Below are 18545 nucleotides of genomic sequence, written 5' to 3' on the forward strand. Positions count from 1 at the left end.
GTAATCCTGTACTTTTGATAGCAGTTGACCTCTAGTCGTATCCTGGGTTTTTTTTTATCATATAGTTCAGCTGAACTTCCCAAAAACACCTTTTAGGAGTTCTCGACTTAATTCACCAACTTCTCAGATTCAGTGCGTGTAGCACTAGCGTTTACAAGCAAATTTATCGCTTAAGTTGGCCTTTACATTTGGCATTTCGAATCTTGATAAAACAATTATCTGTCTGTTATTGGTAATCTTAAAATTTTCGTGATTTACCGACGTGTTCTTATTCTCGCTATGTTCGAACGAACTGCTCTGTTTAAAAATCATTTCTTTTTTGTCAAGTTGATGCAGCAGTAAGGACATTAGAATGTAACTGGGTAGACAACAAATCTTCTTCAAAATTTCTACCTGGTTAATAACCTTCCCTTGCATCGATGACACAAACACAGCCATTATTCTCGTGCCTGATACGCATGTTTGACTATTTTTACAAGGTCCACCCCTGAACGGGGACTAAAGAGGAAACATGGGAAACTAGATGAGTCAGAAACAGTGGGGACATACTTTAAGTAACACTGGAAGGACGGCAGATTTGTCTGCAGGCCGTATGCAAAGAAGAAATCTTTTATCTTTGGGTCAGGTATTTGGAATGGTCTTTGAATTATCCACCCCAAAATTTGGTCAAAATGAAGACTTCGTTTTAGCCTTATAAAGGCTTATAAGTAACAGTGGTCGACCACTCTAAAAGCTTCTGCGTTTTGAGAAAATTTCTCTGATAGCGGCACACTCAAATAGCAAATTCTTACCCTGCTTTTGGTAGCCACTAACTTCCAGTCTTATTCTGTGGACTAGTCATCATCGTTAACTATACCTCTCACCACACATTTTAGAGGTCGGTGGTTTACTTCACCGACTTGGTGGATTTTCTAAGCGATCTTTAAGTCAGTTTATAAGCAAATTTCTATGTGAGGGTTGAAAGACTTGTACACGAACTGTCCATTGTGTTGAGGCGTAAGGGGAAAGATAGCTTGAGTAAAATCGCTGAGCAAAAGGTATTAGCCCGAATCCTTGGATCACAACAGCTTCTTCTTTGATGCAACACTCTCTTCCTGTTACAAAGTGTGCTAGCCGCTCCAAAAACAACTTCAGCCACTATTACCAAAGGGAAAGTACAAGTGTTTATTATAACTTTACGCCAGCTTAGTTTAAAAATTAATTATAAATAATTATATATTTAAAAAAAAAATATATATATATATATATATAGTCTAGATTTGTGATTATTTAAGGCTGTTACATAAAAAAGGTTCTCTCAGCCAGAACTCGCTCTGTGATATGACTCAGGGCGTGAAATTGCGTCTAATACAGGCGCCAATGGGACTAAATTTTTCACTTTGGCGATCAAGTCCTGAAAATTAGTCGCCATGTTGGCGACTAGAATGTTTCATCATAACCGTACCAAGAGATTCAGTGAATTAAAAAGATTTGCAAAGATAAATCCGCGGCAAACTTCCTTGTTAAGTTTGTTTCCATAACACAGCACAAGCATCTCGATCGATAATTAGGCACCATCTTGGAATTAGGTGAGCTTAAAGGTTGTATATCATCCATCCTAGTGTCCACTTTGTAGCGCGTTAAAGATCTTTTCCCTACCTTAATTTTGGAGGGTCTATCTAGAACACTGACATCGTAAAAAAAGGTTTTGTTTGTCTTTGAAAATGGCGACCAATTTTTTTTTGAATAGTCCATTTTAAAGTTGTGTGCTTAGTTGCCAAGCCTTTGAACAGGAGTGAGGCTAAGGTTGACCTTGTTATGATACAAACCTTGTTGCTTTTCAAATGCAAATTACTTTGTTATCATGCTAACTAGATACTGGTCTCTATCACAACAAGGTCACTTTCAGCCTCACTCCAAATCAAAGGTTTGGCAACTAAGTACAGAACTGTAAAATGGCCTATTGGCTACCACTTTGAAGAATTTAGGAGCCAAGTGGCTATCAGAAAAACAAATTAATTTCACGTCCTGTGAATTCTTTTTTTTATTCAACATCTAATAATAACCCAAGGTTAGTGCGAAATGTGATTTCAGATTTCAGAAAGCTTTAAAAGAAAATGCAGTAAAATGTTTTTTTGTCTACGATTTTATGATTTTATTGGGTTTATTATTAGAAAAAATTAGGATCAATATCAGTATCTGGGCAACTGCCCACCTGCCCCTCCCCTAACTCAATAATAGTCAATTGATAACAAGTTAAGGTTAATGTTGGGTTAGGGGAGGGGTAGGTGGGCAGTTGCCCAGATACTGATATTGATCCACAAATTATTCAAAAAGGGGCTTCTGAACATAGGAATGGAGAAACCTAGAATAAAATTTCACCTTAGGTTAGCGCCACTCGGCCTTCGAACAACTGGGCCCTAATGGGGTATGGGCGCAAATCCGAACAATCTACCCGACATTACCTAGTTACTGAGCATCACTCAGAGCTCATTCGGAAAAATGTCACTGAGTGAAACACAGCCTAAATGTCGACATAAAAAGTTGGGCAAGTACCCTAGGTGTGATATTCTTGACCCTCAGTTTAACTACACCCCCGTGAATTACAGAATTACCTCTTTCTCTCTTTATCTCTCTCTGAAACTGATCAAGGAAGGAGAAATGAAAGCAAAAATTGCCATAAAATTTACCACTAACATCTAAGAAGTCGCCAGCTAGGGGTTTCATGAAAGTATGATGACAACAAATCAGACTGAACTGATGAATACCTATAGATCTCCAATGAGAAGGGGAGAACTCGAAGGGGTGGTTTGATAGGGCATTTGAGAGGGAACTGGAACATACATTTGGGCTGTTCCCGATGTGTGGGACATTTTCTGCATGTTTTCGACGGGTACCATCACTAAATGGCCCATGTACCCTTGGGGCACCATCACAGGCGAGTCATCTCGTGGTGCAGCTTGGTAGGTTGGTGCGCCAGTTGGGGCCTGAATACCTCCCTTGAGAATAAAAAAAACAAGGCATAAATGACACAAAATGCATTAATATCACTTCAATTTGAAATTCTCCTGACTCATACATTCCCAGTTAGTTTGTAGCTTGTTAGAATGACATGTGCAAGTTTGCATAGAACGTGGCATCAACTATACCACTCAGTGACATAGAAACACATTTTCAACAATTGAATATTTTTTTGTTGTACACTTGGTGGCCAAGCGTTTGATTTGGAGTGAGGCTGAAAGTGACCGTGTTGTGATAGAGACCAGTATCTAGTAAGCATGATAACACAGTACGTTGCATTTGAAAAGCAGCAAGGTTTGTATCATAACAAGGTCAACCTTAGCATCACTCCTGTTCAAAGGCTTGGCAACCAACCACTCAACTGTAAAATGGACTACTCCAGTGATATTATTCATCATTCAACTGCATAAACAATAACTGTTCAGGTGACAAAGATACTCGATGGTCAAAGGGTGTATACGAAACCTCGACCCAAAGTGGCGTCAGCGATCTAGATAGACCCTCCAAAATTATGTTCTACAAAGTTCTACAAAGTAGACACTAGGATGGGTGTTATACAACGTTCAAGCTCACGCCAAAGATGGCGTCTAATTATCTATCGAGATACATGTGCTGCGTTTTGGAAATTAAACAAACTTAACGAGGAAGTTGCCGCGGATATCTCTTTGAAAATCTTTCATATTCTCTAAATCTCTAGGTATGGTTATGACGAAGCATTCTAGTCGCCAATTTGGGGAATAATTTTCAGGATTCGATCGCCAAAGTGAAAAATTTAGTTCATTGGCGCCTGTATCAGGCGCAATTTCACGCCTTGTTCTTATAGTGTTAGCTCAGAGAACTTTAAAGTTATTTTTGTGTATATTTATTTAAGTTGTTTATTTCAACTTTTAAGAATATTAAAATATTCGATCAACTAAATAATTCCTCTATTATCATCACTAGTCTGGTTGATATTGTAAGGAGAAATTCTATCTTGGTCACTTATGGGAGTAAAGGATAAAGTAGGGGCATTTATTCTATCACACAATGCGTTTAGACCTTTAGATTTTGCGAGAGAAAAGACATTTGATGGATTATTATGTTAAATAATTTTTTCCCTGGGAATTATTCCACAATATCAATACATGATCACATTTTGAAAAGGTATCATATGGCATAATGAGTACTTCACTACCTGAACAGGACCACTTGTCACAAAATTACTTCCTTGAACTTGCACTAAAGGCAAAGGGATTGTCATCTCTCTGTCAGTTGATTCCTCCACTGGGGCATTGAAAAGCTTTCAAAAAACAAATTGAGACAAACAGATCAATAAATGAGTGAATAAATAAATGAATGTGCAATATGTAAAATGACAATATATATTACAAAGGTAATTACAGATAAATGAATGAATCATTTATTAAGTGTATAAATTAATATGATTATTAACACAACAATCCAGTGAAAAGCAGTGGATACATTGATATTCAGCAATAAGGTATCTATTAAGTAGTTAAGAATCATAAAAATATCTTCCACATTAAGTTTATCTCACTATAATTTAAGTAAACCTATGATATAAGCTCAATGGTAAAGCAGTGTATGGTCATTTTCATACAAAGACCTCAACGAAGTCTCAAACATGTAAGCTGAAAAATTAGGTCGTTAACCTATGTGGTTAAACATCTTTCTCTATTTCTTTACTAAGCTCAGAACTTACCATTTCCCTTATTCTATTTACAAACATGCTGCTATCGACATCACTGATCCTAGCAGTATGCAGGACGTGTGTCATATGAACTTTGCAATATTAGACCTCGCTCACCGTAGAGTCTCTGTGGCTTGGCAGTAGAGCATCCGAGGTCTGAGGTTTGATACCTCATAGGGACTCAGAATTTTTTCTTTGTCCCACACTTGTGAAAAGACAAAAAATATCTTTCTCTGATAGGTTACCTGTGAATAAGGGTTTCTTTCCATTGAGGCCATTGTTCCCAAAATAGAAAGGAAAATTTCAGTCATTGCCAACACAAAAATAGTGCCTACAATTGCAGTCTCATCAGTCTCATAAGAAAGGACAGTGATGAATAACCATCCATACCAGTAGGCTATGAGGATACATAAGATGGAACAGAATATATTCATTGCTCTGTATGTAGCAACCTGTGGAAAGTGAAGTAGTACATGCAGCATTAACTTTTGTTTGCAATGTATTTAAAATTTGATCAATAAAAATCAATTAAGTACCCTTTAAATCTTAAGATAATAGATATGAAGACAAATAAAGTGGTTCTTCAGTGATATAGTACTGATAAGGTGATGTCTGAATTAATTTTTGAATTCTCAGTCAAAACAAATATAACATTGAACATATGCATTGACAAATTTATTCATCTGTGATAGCTTATTCACTCAACACCTATGAAGGGCTGTCTTATGTATGCCTGCATGAAACCTCAGCCTACAGTTTGTTATGCACCATGCATCTGATAAAACCCTTTCCTTCTTTCACTTATCTTCGTTGTTTTTCAAATGAAATGATTTTGACTTTCTTACATTATGGATTTTTAAGAAGATATGAAAATAACAGATAATGGATCATGCATGATTGCATGGTTACAAACTTCCTAAAAATTTAAAGTTGACTATGTGACCTGGATTCTTTTTCCTTCTTCTTGTCTTCCTTTTCCTTCAATTGTTGTCATTCAATAAGATCTTTGTAGTGAATTTCTTAATGAGACAAGAAAATCTTGTTTCTCACCATGCTAAAAAAATATGGGCTGTTTGCTTTATTCACCATCACAACGCCAACTGCTGCAGAAACCAGCAACTGAAAATTTGTGGAGAAAAATAAGCAACTTGAATTAAATTTGCACATGTAATTATTGTACAACCTTGAGCTGCATGATGGTGTGTGCATTTCAATTAAAAACTCAAGCCATTCTTTTTTTCATAATGCTTCAATAATTATGATTTTAAAGTTTGTCATTAACAATTCGCCAAGGTCGTTTTGTTCTTCACTGTGATCCATATACAGTTGAACATGTATAAGCGATCACCCATGGGTGACCGCTTAATGCAGGTTGGCCACTGAGTATACGTTCCACAGAGTAGGATTATTTAAGAAATACGATAAAAATCGCCATTTTATGCCATAATGTACCTCTTAATGTGCAAAAAAAGTCGGTCAAAAATACTACTAACATTGATTTCGGGAGATAAACATGGATCAAATTTTAATTGAAAGATAATTCTTAGTTATAATTATTTCAGTAGTTTCACTGTAGGTGACCGTTCAATATAGGAAGATGATAACACAAAAGGGCCGTCAGGATTCAGTAATGGGTGACTCTGACCCTAAATAAAGGTGACCGCTTGATAGAAGTGAAGGTTACAATAATTACGGGGTAATGATTTCAGAACTTTCAAACTGACTGCTTATTACAGGGTAATCGCTTTATAGAGCTTGGACGATAACATCTTTATGCGCACATTATCTCTTCAGTCCCTTTCCATCTTCACACTTTAGCGTACACTAATATCATTTTTCTAATTTGATGTTAGCTTTGTAAGGCGAAAAAATGGGCAAAATTATGATTAAAAGAGGAGCAGAGCTTGCAACAAACGATGGCGGAAAATAATCGAATGTCTGTTTTGGCCGGGAAATAGTATGTAATATCAGTACTATGTGACTTTTTGCTTCGATTGAATTCTTCAAAATAGTAGCCATCCGATTTGGTAGGATAGTGAGGATGTTTTGACGTGAATTATTTTATTTTACGTAATTTACGATTAATAGCATGTTTCTTGAAACGAATGCGAGTCTTAAGTCATTCAGCGTTTTCTTTACGGCAGTTTGTATACTTACCAAAAATCCCGTCCAAATTGGCATAACAATACGGCTGACATTAGAGTCCGTTTTTACTCGATCAAAGACTCCTGCTGTTATCATTGCCAACGCCAAAAGTGCTTGCAGGGTGGAAACCAAACCGCGTATGAGATTGGGAGACAACACCGCCATGACAGTATAGTAAAAACTAATAGCCACTCACGCAACAGTGTTACAGCTTGGATCGCGAATATTACGGCTGTTGTTACCAGACCTCCTGCACGTTTCGACGGAATCTCTTACCGTGACTTAAGGTTTTCGAGAGCTCTTAGGCGATACAAGAACATCGCTATTTACATGAATAGTCGTTAATGGGGCTCCAATCCCAGTGAAAATAGGCTGATTTGTTTTTCGTGACTACATGATCACCGGCGACAGTCTAGACGGTGTTCTAGAGCTCGGGCCGGAGCATAGAATTTTGGCGTGTGAGTCAACGAAAAGCACCGTTTTCGACTGAAGCATAAGTTATCCAGTTAATATCAAAAATAGTAATAAGCCATACCGAGAAATGAAATCAAAAGCCTTTATTTCCAGAGTATTTCCGGTATTTTCCCGTGATACAGTTCAATGAGATAAACCCGACCGAAAAAAAACCCGATGACAAACTTGCCATAGGGCTAAAATTACACTTAGCCTCATGCTGCGTTTGTTGATGCCTGGATACCCGAGTACTTTTCTTGTCATTGTAGCAAGTATCAGGACGTAAAGACCACTTAACCTTTACTGCGTCACGGGATTTTCACATTTTTTTTCATGGGAGTTTGATCTTTTCTTCGGCCAAGTTAATGCGATAAGCCAATGTAAAAATACTCTATGAGCAAGGGCAAGGGTAAGCATGAACCAACCCACGCCACGCCTTCACCATACCTTTGTGGCTAATGAATCCAGAGTACAAAGACTGATCACAGCTCAAGAAGTGCTACTAGAATACAGCCTGTTCATTATTGTGCTTGGTTGCTTTGCTGGGGTCATATTGTGCTTAGAGGTGGTACGAAAGATGGCCGTATTTCTTGATGGAAGAAACATCGGTGTATGAATCAAGTTCTTCGAGCTCCGATTCAGTCATCATCATGAAAGATATCGATCCCATGTAACCTCCGATATGTAGCTGATATTAGACTGCGGAAGAAAAAGGAAAGCTTATAATCAATACTGGGAAATGCTATATTTTAAAAGTGCCCATCGAGAACTTTGGGAAACGCCAACTGTGACTTATTCGTGGATAATAATCGGTTGAAGCTTACGCCTTGATGTGTCTGTTACCATACTATTAACAATGTATTCCACCCTGAGTGCTGGTAGACTTAAATTACCTCATACATCAGAGAGAATGCGATTTGTGCACTGGTGGTATATACACTTTATCCTCTGACTCAGTCGATTTTGTGTTTTAACCAGAAATAGAGATGACTCTATTCATTCAGACACTTGAACTTTAGAATCACGCTACTGCACTACTGTGAACACTAGTCAGATGTCTAGGAATGTGTCAGAAAGTTAGGTCAAGTAAGCTTCTGTACATCAATTCAACAAAGAGAGAGTGCTTTGTGCGTCTAATGACTGCCTGCCTGCAACAACAGGCATTGCAGTGCTTGCCATTTGACCTGAATTAGTTTTCACCTCCCCGTCACCTCCCCCTTCCCTCTATCCTCTCCCTCAACCCCAGGGATGGTTATTACAAACTCGATTTTTCCACTTTGAGTAGAGAGAAGAGCTGACAATGTTTACAATTGTTCCTTAAATCTCTCAGACGAATTACGAAAAATCACGTTTCGGAATGTCCATCGTAGAAAGTATCGATGAATAGCTTTATTTCTTAATCACGAAATGCAGTTCGTGTTGATAACAGTGCTCATGTTTTCTATTTTGTTTGACAATTTCGCTGTAATCCTTTACTTATTACAATATCTTCTTCGCACAAGCCTAATTATTTCATCTTTTTTTATTTTGCTCTGACTTTTTGTTTAATCTATTGGATTACCGAAATTACAAACGTGATTACACATTACTTTCTTTCTCTCTGATGCGTACCTTTTGTTTAATTTGATATTTGTCCTGGCGTGCACATATGAGTGTGTCGACTTAATGCTGTTCTTTTACCATAAATGTCTTTGTAGATGAATTAGACAGATCAGGTAAAGAGGACACATGCCCACGATAAGTACCGCGGACAAGAAAAAAAAAACACAAAAACAAAAACAAAATGAAAAAAAAGGCGGTTGCCAGAATATAATGGGTCATTTGTAAAGGTTTATAATAGCATCTGATTACCTTGAGTTATAACTGATTGACCAAATTATACCAAAAACGTTTGTTTTTCATGTTATTTAGGAACAGGACACTACATTTTTTGCCATCACTCTCTGAGACTTGAAAACATATCGTTTTTCTCTACGGTGTGATATTTTATACCTTACTTAAGATGATTGAAGTCCTCTGTCAAAACGGCTGAAGAGAACCACTTTGATATGGCGTTACTTCAGATCCACTTACAGACGGGTGAATAGAACCGTTTAGTTATGCTTTATGGTTAGCACCGAGATAAACAACTACGGCACGTGGAGCACCATGTACTCTTTACAAATATTTACATTCTATTGGTCAATATTAGATCGACTGATCTTTGGAACCCGTCGCCCACACCATCAGACTTTGACCTCGGCTCACGTTTTTGATACTGATAACAAAATGTTCAAAAGGGGTAAAAAATGCTACTGCTAAGTGGAAAATTTTGTAGCAGCAACGTTGGATGCTCAGGTAATTATGATTGATTGCTTCAAGCGGCTAAATGTGCTGCTTCAAGGTTCTGTAGTGCAACAATCCTTCGACAACGTTTCGGTTATTCGGTTTCCTTATGCAAAGTGAGCCGGTTTTTCAGTTTTTTTCATGGGATTTGTCCCCATTTAAAGTATTGACGAGATTCGAAGGTTTTGACATTCAATCGTAAGTTATTTTTGGTTAAAGTGTATCGAACGCTTTGGTTTAAATTAGTTGTTGTGCTCTGTTCCATTACTTGCTTTAAGTCTTGACATGATTGTTTCTCTTAGCACTTACCACAAATTTACTCCTGATCTCACAGATTTCTCCATTTGTGAGTCAGACAAACACAACTGGGCAGAGGAGGTCAACGTGAGCACTTGATAAGTTGCCCGATTGGAGGGTGAAGTAAACATCAACAGTTTTGATCAGACAGACTTTGCGAAGGGAAACTCACACAATGAAGATGAAGGTAATGCAAGGAGAGATATCGGAGTCCCTATAATTTCTAAAGAGAAGAACAGATGCGTTTTCTTTGTTTCGCATTCTCTTCCTTTTGCTTGGTTTGTCTTACTTCTCGCTAACTGCACATTTTTTAAACCTTCATTTATCAAACTAAATCCCATACCATGATATTCCCTGTTCCTATACCCTGATATTCCCTGTTTTGTCCTTTTTGGTAGAGCGACGTGCGCGCACTCAATTATTATTCAGCATGGGTACGGATTCAGTTCTCTTTTCCGTACTGTAGCTTCGAGTATTTGATCCCAAAATAATGTAGAGCTTCTATTTGATATTTCCTATTCTGTTGGTTTCTGTGTTAAAGCAACATTTTTTTTCCATCGCGTAATCTTTCCAAATACCTGCTGTGATGGACCCATTGGATTTTTTAACAAAGTAAAGCTGAGTCTCTGTTTTCTGATAGATCACCTCCTCACGCACTCGAGAGGAATCGAGTGCACGACAATGCTATCAGTTACTAAACAGCAATAATGTCCAAGTAAGAGCGTTCAGAACTGAAGATCTTCATAAGTGCCAAGAAATTTTTACTCAAGGTATGGTGCAGTTGATCAGTTTGGTACTACGTGTTGTGTTTCCGAGATACATATGGCTTACCTCTGCATCAAGCTTCTTCGTTCTTGTTCTTGTCGTGTTATTCCAGTGGAGGAGCGTAGTCTTTCTGCTCTACATCCTTATCTGTGCAATTACACTTTCAATGTTGTACATCCATGTGTACATAGAGTGTTGGAAGTTCATCAACTCATGTTTGGCAACAGACTTGAAGGACATTGAAAAGGTTTACATGACCAACAATGGATGTCACATGTGGGTGGCTGAGTGGAATGGTAAAGTTGTAGGAATGGTTGGACTCGTTCATAATGAGAACCAAAAACCTGCAATGGCTGAACTTCAGAGGATGTCTGTATCACCAGCCTGTAGAAGAATGGGAGTCGCCGGGAAACTTCTCGACGAGCTCCTGAATTACGCCAAGGATCAACGGCTAGAAAGACTTGTACTCACCACAACTAACGCACAGACACCAGCCATTCGACTTTACAGGAAATATGGCTTCAAACTGGTGGCAGTTTTCTCTCACCCCTACAAGACTCTTACAGATCTGCAATACCACTGCTTTGAACTGCAGCTGTGAGACAATAATTTTGCAAACAGAAAGTCCATGCTAAGACTTCAGCTGCTTACGCCCCCGGACTGAATGGGACACAACTAATGACCAGAGCAATCTTGCATTTAGAGTAAATAAAGGCTAATCGCCGCATTCGATGGATGATTGACTGTTGAAAATGATCACTATAGTCATTATAAACATCAGAACTGCAACCTCAGAATACGTTGAACTCTTAGTTTTCCACACAGCCACTTTTAAGGGATGTCACGCAACGCCTCCCCTTGCCCCAACCCCCTCCTCCCCTCTTAAAAGATCATTCTTTGGAGAAGGTCGTTAATTGACATTCTAAAATGAGAGACAGAAAAAAAAATAATAGACTTCACATTGATAATAAAATAAGTCAATAAATGACTCCGTTATTCCTATATGAAATTTGTGGAACAGTTTGTTGTGGTTTTTATTCTTCTCTTCAATCGCAATATGCTCTTCATTCCCTGTGGCACTTAAAACATATATAGCCCTGATTTATGCAGCATGTTGTTCATTACCCTATGTGAGTTTTGCCTCACTGAGTTCAGCCACGACAGTTCGGTGGCAGTTGGTTTTTTGGCAGACCAAGTTTCCCATAAAGAAGGGAGCATTCTTGGAAAAAAGGCTAGAACACTAAAAACAACGAGAAGAAACAAAATAAAGATGGTGCACAAACCAAGAAAATCGAATGCCGTGCCTTAGAGTGGGGAATTCAGTATTATCAACTGAGTGGATAACGTAAATTTGCCACGGTAAAGAGTTTCAAAGCTAACGTTTCGAGCGTTCGCCCTTCGTCGTTCACTCTTACGAAGGGCCACCACTCGGAAAAGAGACAAAATTCTCACGATGAAGGAGTCTTTCCATTTTCAAGAAACTTAACACCCATAAATTGACCCTGAAGCAGCAATAAATTGTTAAGAATGAAGAAAAAACTATTTCAGAATAGCTTTTAGTTACCAAAACAGGAGTCTTACACGATGAACGGTAACGTAGAGCCTCTCACAAAACAAAAAACCTGGTGATATTGTAGTGACACAGACGTCATTAGACGGTTACGTGACGCACAGAACCCTTTTTCTCTTTTTTTGTTTGTTTGTTTGTTTGTTTGTTTAATTTGCGATGAATGCTTATACTGCCTGTCAGATGAGTACTTTTGGATCAACTATAGCTACTGGGTTTATTTAATTTATCTAATATATCTAATTTCTTTTTTTTTTTAATGATCTTCACCAGGTAAATCTGGGTCGTCCTCCTTTTCTCTTCCAAGTAGGAGTCCATTTCCTCCTTTTAGTTTCAACCGACAGTGGTGGTGTATTTCATCAGCAGCGGCAGTCTTCGTTGGTGAAAGGAATTCTCCCCAGATACCTTGTCTTGAATTTAATCCAACATGCGCATATGGGTTGCGAGATATTTCACTATTACGCATCATACGGATGAAATTCAAGATAATTGTTCTTTTAGAATCCTCGTTTTGGTATCAATACTTGAAATTGATATTGTGTATGTTTTGAATTCCTTCAAATTACCCTCATGCCTTGGAAATTTCAAAACGTTCTTCTCATAATTTGCAAGGGTCGTTATCATACTGCCAAGAGAGATAAATTGCTATGGCACCCGTCAAAAGGGTTCGTTCTCTGCTAATCTATTAACCGACTGCCCATTGGCTTGAAAAATGTATTTTTTGTAACTTCGAATTCGTTATTTACAATAGAGTACCTTTTATATCTTGCTTTTAGGGATCTGCCTCTGCTTCCTCTGCTACCTTCTGATCTACTCTAATGCTCTTTTTAACCGGAGTGTGGTAAATATACAACTTCAACTGTACCTGAAACCAAACCCGCTTACCCCACTCCCACTCCTCCTTCCCCACCATTTCCTCCCCCCCCCCCCCCCCCCCCTTCTCTCAGACAACAAAGAGGAAGTTTGATTAAAAACCATGGCGAAGGAAAAGCTGACGAATGGTAACTGACTTAAAAAGTTGGCCTTGGAAATTTGGCGGGTAATTTAATTGACTGTTGTCCGCAGTGTTCTTAAGAGATATGAGACGCAAACTGACCCCCAGCTTTTTGTGTGCCCAGTGGTATCCGGCCTTAGTGATTCGCTTGATAAAAAGCTCCAGTTGCAACAAACGTTGGGTACTACTTTGGAGTAAAAATATCAAAACCACTGACATGACTGTAGGCCTCCGAATGAGGTAAAGTAGATGATTTGATGCTTTACGAAACTCCCTATTGCTCTGTCTTCAGTCCACCAAAAGAGAAAAATGAACTACATGTCTTTGAAAACTCTATAAATATCTTTTTATCTGGCTCACGCGATGGACAAATAACATTTAGTTATCCATCTATTACTCTTTCATTGGAGTCACCAAAACAATTACGTATACAGTACCTTAAGAGTTGCATACGAGCACATCTGCCGACTACGGAAGTGCCTGATGCTGAGGTCAATAGGCTAGGCATATCGTGAGGAATAATTTCCGAGAATTCCGATTCTTTGAAACTATGGAAGCAATGCTATTTCCGTAAGTGCAAGTGAATTTACTATCACGTCTTCTGTCCAGCGTTTACATTAACGTAACCAGACAAAATAATGGGGCTTACTTTATTCAATAAATTACATATATACCGTAATCCCGATAGAAAAAATAAATAAATGAAATGTGGGTCAAGCTCAAAGCTGCCCGGTGAAAACCGGATGCACAGCTTAGTCACGTTTCAATTTCATTCGCTTGAGGTTTCATTCGCTCTGGGTCAGAACAACTTCCTGCGACTATTTTGATCGTCGACAATAAAAAGACATTACGTAATGTCAATATCATAACACATGTAGAGCCGGCTTTTAGATTCCCTACTTTTAGTTGTAAGCGATGTCTAGATAGCATGGAAATGAGTTACTAACAAGGTAGAACATCATTATGATTTTTTTTACCCCGAAATATGTATTATAAAAAAACTTCTTTAAAAAAAAAAGAGAACAAAACATATAATTAAACAAACAAGACTGAAGAAGGAAAAGTAACAAGGAAAGTTGAAAGAAATTCCCATACTGTACTCGTTAGTTGGTCGTTATGAATAAAAAGAGGGAAAGTTATGGAGACATCTGATCCCTGCAAATTTCATTTCGTGTTGATTATCTTCTAGTATAAAAAAAAAATTAGTCTCACGGAACTCATTCCGGTAACAATACAAGTTCAAGTTCATCGGACCTAAAATCAATCCAAAATAACTAAAGTATTAAATTGTTATCTTTCATCCTTTTGTTACGGAAGTCGTAACGTTGACTAGGTTTTGAGGTCAAAAGCTTCAACGTTATGAGCATATCATTTTCTGGAACTCGTGTTCTCGGAAAAGATGGAAGCGTTATTGCCTCTGAATGTTCTAATATAGACCCAAGTCCGGGTTAAGTATTAAAAAAACTCTTGAGAGAAGAGGAAAAGAAAAAGAAGATGCATGACAAAATCTTTTCCCACAGATTCGTACAAGGAGGCTAAATGAAAAATATAAATACATCCCTTGAATCGGGTAATAAGAAAACCGTTGATGTCTGTTTTGTAGGTCATGTTATTTTGTTTGAACCTTTGGGTTAAGTTGGAAACACTTCCTGTGACTATATTTAACCCGCACTTTTAAAAGAGAAATTACGTCATATAACATTATGTTCGTAGCACGCGCAGGGCCGATTTTTCGTTTTGATATTTTTAGCTGATATCTGTGTATTGAATCTTCATCAGCGTAGGGTATCTAAAGGATCAAAACATTTCCCACAAAAATTAATTGTGAAACTTATGATGAATAGTAGAAACGGTGGCAATAGTTGAATCATGTAATGGACATCTGTAATTTTTTTGTAGACTGAAAGATTAATCGCTTTGGAAACGTCGCAGCATTTTGACATCTACATAAAATACTCATCTATGAAGGATATTTAAGAAAAAGCTTTTGTTGGGTGATATTAGAATCAGGACTAGAAGCATCTTGTTTTTGACTGCTGCAGCAGTGGAGGAACTTTCTTCCTTCGACAACATCGTTTGTACCCTTGCTTTCGGAAAATATCATGCTGGGTTTAGGACAAAGAGAATTGACACACATAGGGAAAAAATGGCCGGTTAGGCTTCGGTCAACCTCTGTAAATCGTTCCCATATTGTTTTGGACCTTTTTCAGGCTCGTAGATATTTATCCTACTGCAAAGAAAGACGCTACAAAGTCTGTAACGTTCGAGGTGAGCTCGGTGCAGAGCAGTCGTTTTATCGATCAAGATCACCTCATTCATTGCGTTACATTTTTACTGGTGATATTGAATTTGTACATCCTCGCCAATTTAAAAGAGCTCTGACTTAATTAGTAATTTAATTGTGTCTTCTTGTTGATTTGATTTCCAAAATTTCCTCGCCAACCCAAAACTTTCAAATGCTGCTTAAAGAAAATAGAAACTGACGACAGCAATTGTGTATTTTTTGTCTTTATTGTAAAAATTTGTTATCAAAATCAATTCATAATTCAGAAGCTATGATAACAATCTTTATATAATGACAAATGAGTTAGGGAAGCCTTTCGACTGAATAAAAATATCATTGCAATTCTTCAGTGAGTAATACAGCTAGGTAGGTATGGGTCAGCATATACGGATATGTCTTACATGTGTCGTTTGCGATAAATCTCATTCCCTTATACTGTTTCCGTGTTTTAAGAGATGTTTGGAATGTTTCCGGTAGCGCTTAACTTCAGAGAGACCCTGGAACAAATCCGATCCCATATGCTTGAAACTTTGGCAAGGGTTCCAAATAAATAATATTACAAATGTACTTTTTAAATAGCAATTGAAAATAGAGAATGGAAACCTTGTAGGTTACGACTCATAAAACTCGACAATGAGTTCGAGCACTGAACACGCATCTGTTTATAAAGCACTGTTAACTTTGTCCTTTAAATTCTTCCATTGGCATCACAGGAGACTATCATGTCGGAATACTGTATTTGTCTTTATTGTATGGTTTCATCTCTCGAGAAAGGGCCAGGTAGCACCAAAGGGCAAACAATGTCTCTATGATACAATGTTCCTTTGTTTGTGAAGCAACCTCTGCTTCGATGACTTCTTTCTCCGTTGGTACCAACCAAAGGTCGCAACTTTCTTCAATTTCTATATCGGATCAGTCGAGGAAAAACCGTTTGACTAGGTATACATCAAGTAAATTTTAAATGCATTCATGACCATTCACTGTGGCCTCCACGCAGAAGGAACTTGGAAGAAGTCGAAATCGCAAAAAAGCATCCGATGGCAATTATAACGATGCAGTATTCAAGGCAAATCTCATGGAAGGAATAATGGACTCGTCTGAAGTGGGAGTCGTCTTCATTCGAAGATAACGTAATAGGAACATGAAGATACTGCATAACTGCTGCTTGATCTTGGTCCATTTTAGGTCTGATGTTCACGGTGTGCTGAATCTTTTGGCAATTAACCTCAGTCTCACAAACTGCCCTTTTATATTGTTCGTAAGACAATGAATACGGTAATTCAACACGGAAGTATGCGACATCCGGTGTCCGTCAAGTGAGGCATCTGAAGCTTAGCCATGATTTTTGATTGATAAGATTAACTTTATCAAACAAATAAATACCATACGCGGACACGTTGGAAGCAAATATAGTTTTCCTGAGCAAACCAAAAATACCAAGATCATTGTAGTCATTTATAAACACCGATGCAGCAAGCAAGTCAAACACATATGATAATAAAAATATCAGTATTTGCGAGACAAATGATACACTCGTTCCTGCAATTAATGATAGCTTTTCGTTGCCCCATGTAATTTGCAATTGGCTTCCTCTCACGTACCGGTATGGAAAACATTCCTTTCCGTCACGAGCATGCACGTCGCTTTAATCAAATACTGGTTCCTTGAGTTATGAAGGAAATAAATATTTCATACCACAAAACGGAATATTCGGATTCACCGCTTCTTGTTTTTGCGATTTCGTTTATCTCATGGCATAATTTACGGGATTCTCTCCAGTAGAAAGCGGTTCTCGAAGGAAATGAACAAGCACATAGCATTTGAGGATGATAGAACTGAGAATTGGAAAATTTCGGCTGATTGCTCGCTTTGATTTACCTCTTTCCCCTATTAGATTAACACGCGTGAACAGAACGCACATGAACATGAAGGGAGGTTTTACTAAGGCTGGAGACTTGACCATGATGCCAGAGTAACGGTGATTTCCACTTGAACGAACACGATAACTCACTTTTTACTTAGAGAATGCGTCTTAATCCCGACCACATCAAATTGTAGCAAATGAACTGTATCTAGTTTAAATACAGTTCGGGGCTATACGGGGTTCAAAGGCCCTTGCAAAAAGGTGAAATTCCCGAAGTACCAAAGGGTATATTTTTCTTGGACAAAACATAATCAGTTGAAAAGCTCAAGAATTGTGCTTGCAAACAAAAAAAAGACTGTTTGCGTAAGTGCAGTTCTCAGGTTAGTGTATCATTGCGTTAGGGAGTGGGGGAGGGGGGAGGGGGGAGGGGGAGGGGAGAGGAATGAAACTACAATGACTCCCCTTCCCCGCACTTAAGTAATTTCATTGTGTTCCGCTTAGTCCGGTGATGAGGTACAACGACAATGGGAGTATGACATGAAATAGTTTTCCAAATGACATTTTTTCAAATATCTATCATCAACCAAGAGAAAAAGGAAGCGTTTGCAGAACTATTTTGACTCATTGATTTATCACTTCTGCTAGTTCAACAGACCATTCCTTCTGATATTCAACTTCAATTGTATAAGAACCAAAAATCACAAAAAACACCCGTGGTGAAAGATCCGTCTCGAATTAACCTAGTATCAATATCGATGTTTACTCGAAGTTGGCAGGACGTCTTCCGCTTAAAAAAATAAACCGTCGTCTCTCGCTTTCTTTCAGTTAGACAACAATAGACTGAGGAAAGTTATGCTTTCTAATGATATCATCTTGATAAAACGTTCAATTATTTTTGCGGTTATGTTTTTTTGTTTTTAATTTTTTTTATTTATCTATTCATTTATTCATGAGTGGAGTAGTAGGATGTAATATGCAGTTTGAGTAACGTTTTATAATTCATAAGCTATACATAACAAAATGTGGTCAAATCTCTCAAAACAGGAAACCTTCGGTGCCAGCCTTAGGGGGCACTGACAACTGTCTGCTTTCTGGAAAAGTCCAATTTATAAGTTGGCTAACACAAAACCCTAATTATAAAAAAAACCAGAATTGTAACGA

General features: G+C 38.0%; 2 protein-coding genes across 2 annotated transcripts; one reads left to right on the plus strand and one right to left on the minus strand.

Moving 5' to 3' along the window:
* Nucleotides 1–1145: 1145 nt before the first annotated feature.
* Nucleotides 1146–7308, minus strand: LOC131777871 (uncharacterized). Its single transcript, XM_059094226.2, has 5 exons — nt 6848–7308; nt 5741–5809; nt 4936–5142; nt 4175–4279; nt 1146–2978 (listed from the first exon to the last, which is right to left on the minus strand). Exons 1-5 carry the CDS (start codon nt 6998–7000, stop codon nt 2748–2750), a joined length of 765 nt encoding a protein of 254 aa, XP_058950209.2. The 5' UTR covers nt 7001–7308; the 3' UTR covers nt 1146–2747.
* Nucleotides 7309–9537: 2229 nt separating this feature from the next.
* On the plus strand, nt 9538–11651 carry LOC131777876 (probable N-acetyltransferase camello). Its single transcript, XM_059094233.2, has 3 exons — nt 9538–9625; nt 9948–10097; nt 10551–11651. Exons 2-3 carry the CDS (start codon nt 10086–10088, stop codon nt 11274–11276), a joined length of 738 nt encoding a protein of 245 aa, XP_058950216.2. The 5' UTR covers nt 9538–9625; nt 9948–10085; the 3' UTR covers nt 11277–11651.
* Nucleotides 11652–18545: the final 6894 nt, after the last annotated feature.

Source organism: Pocillopora verrucosa, chromosome 5 (genome assembly GCF_036669915.1).
Source record: "Pocillopora verrucosa isolate sample1 chromosome 5, ASM3666991v2, whole genome shotgun sequence".
In the NCBI taxonomy this organism is placed as follows: Eukaryota; Metazoa; Cnidaria; class Anthozoa; order Scleractinia; family Pocilloporidae; genus Pocillopora; species Pocillopora verrucosa.

Bases quoted from the DNA above. Each gene is read 5' to 3' on its own strand.
- LOC131777871 (XM_059094226.2), bottom strand. From the start codon at position 7,000: ATGGCGGTGTTGTCTCCCAATCTCATACGCGGTTTGGTTTCCACCCTG. The intron at 5,810-6,847 runs GTAAGTATACAA...ACAAATTTTCAG, and splicing joins CAATTTGGACGGGATTTTTG to TTGCTGGTTTCTGCAGCAGT. The intron at 5,143-5,740 runs GTGAGAAACAAG...CACTTTCCACAG, and splicing joins GCCCATATTTTTTTAGCATG to GTTGCTACATACAGAGCAAT.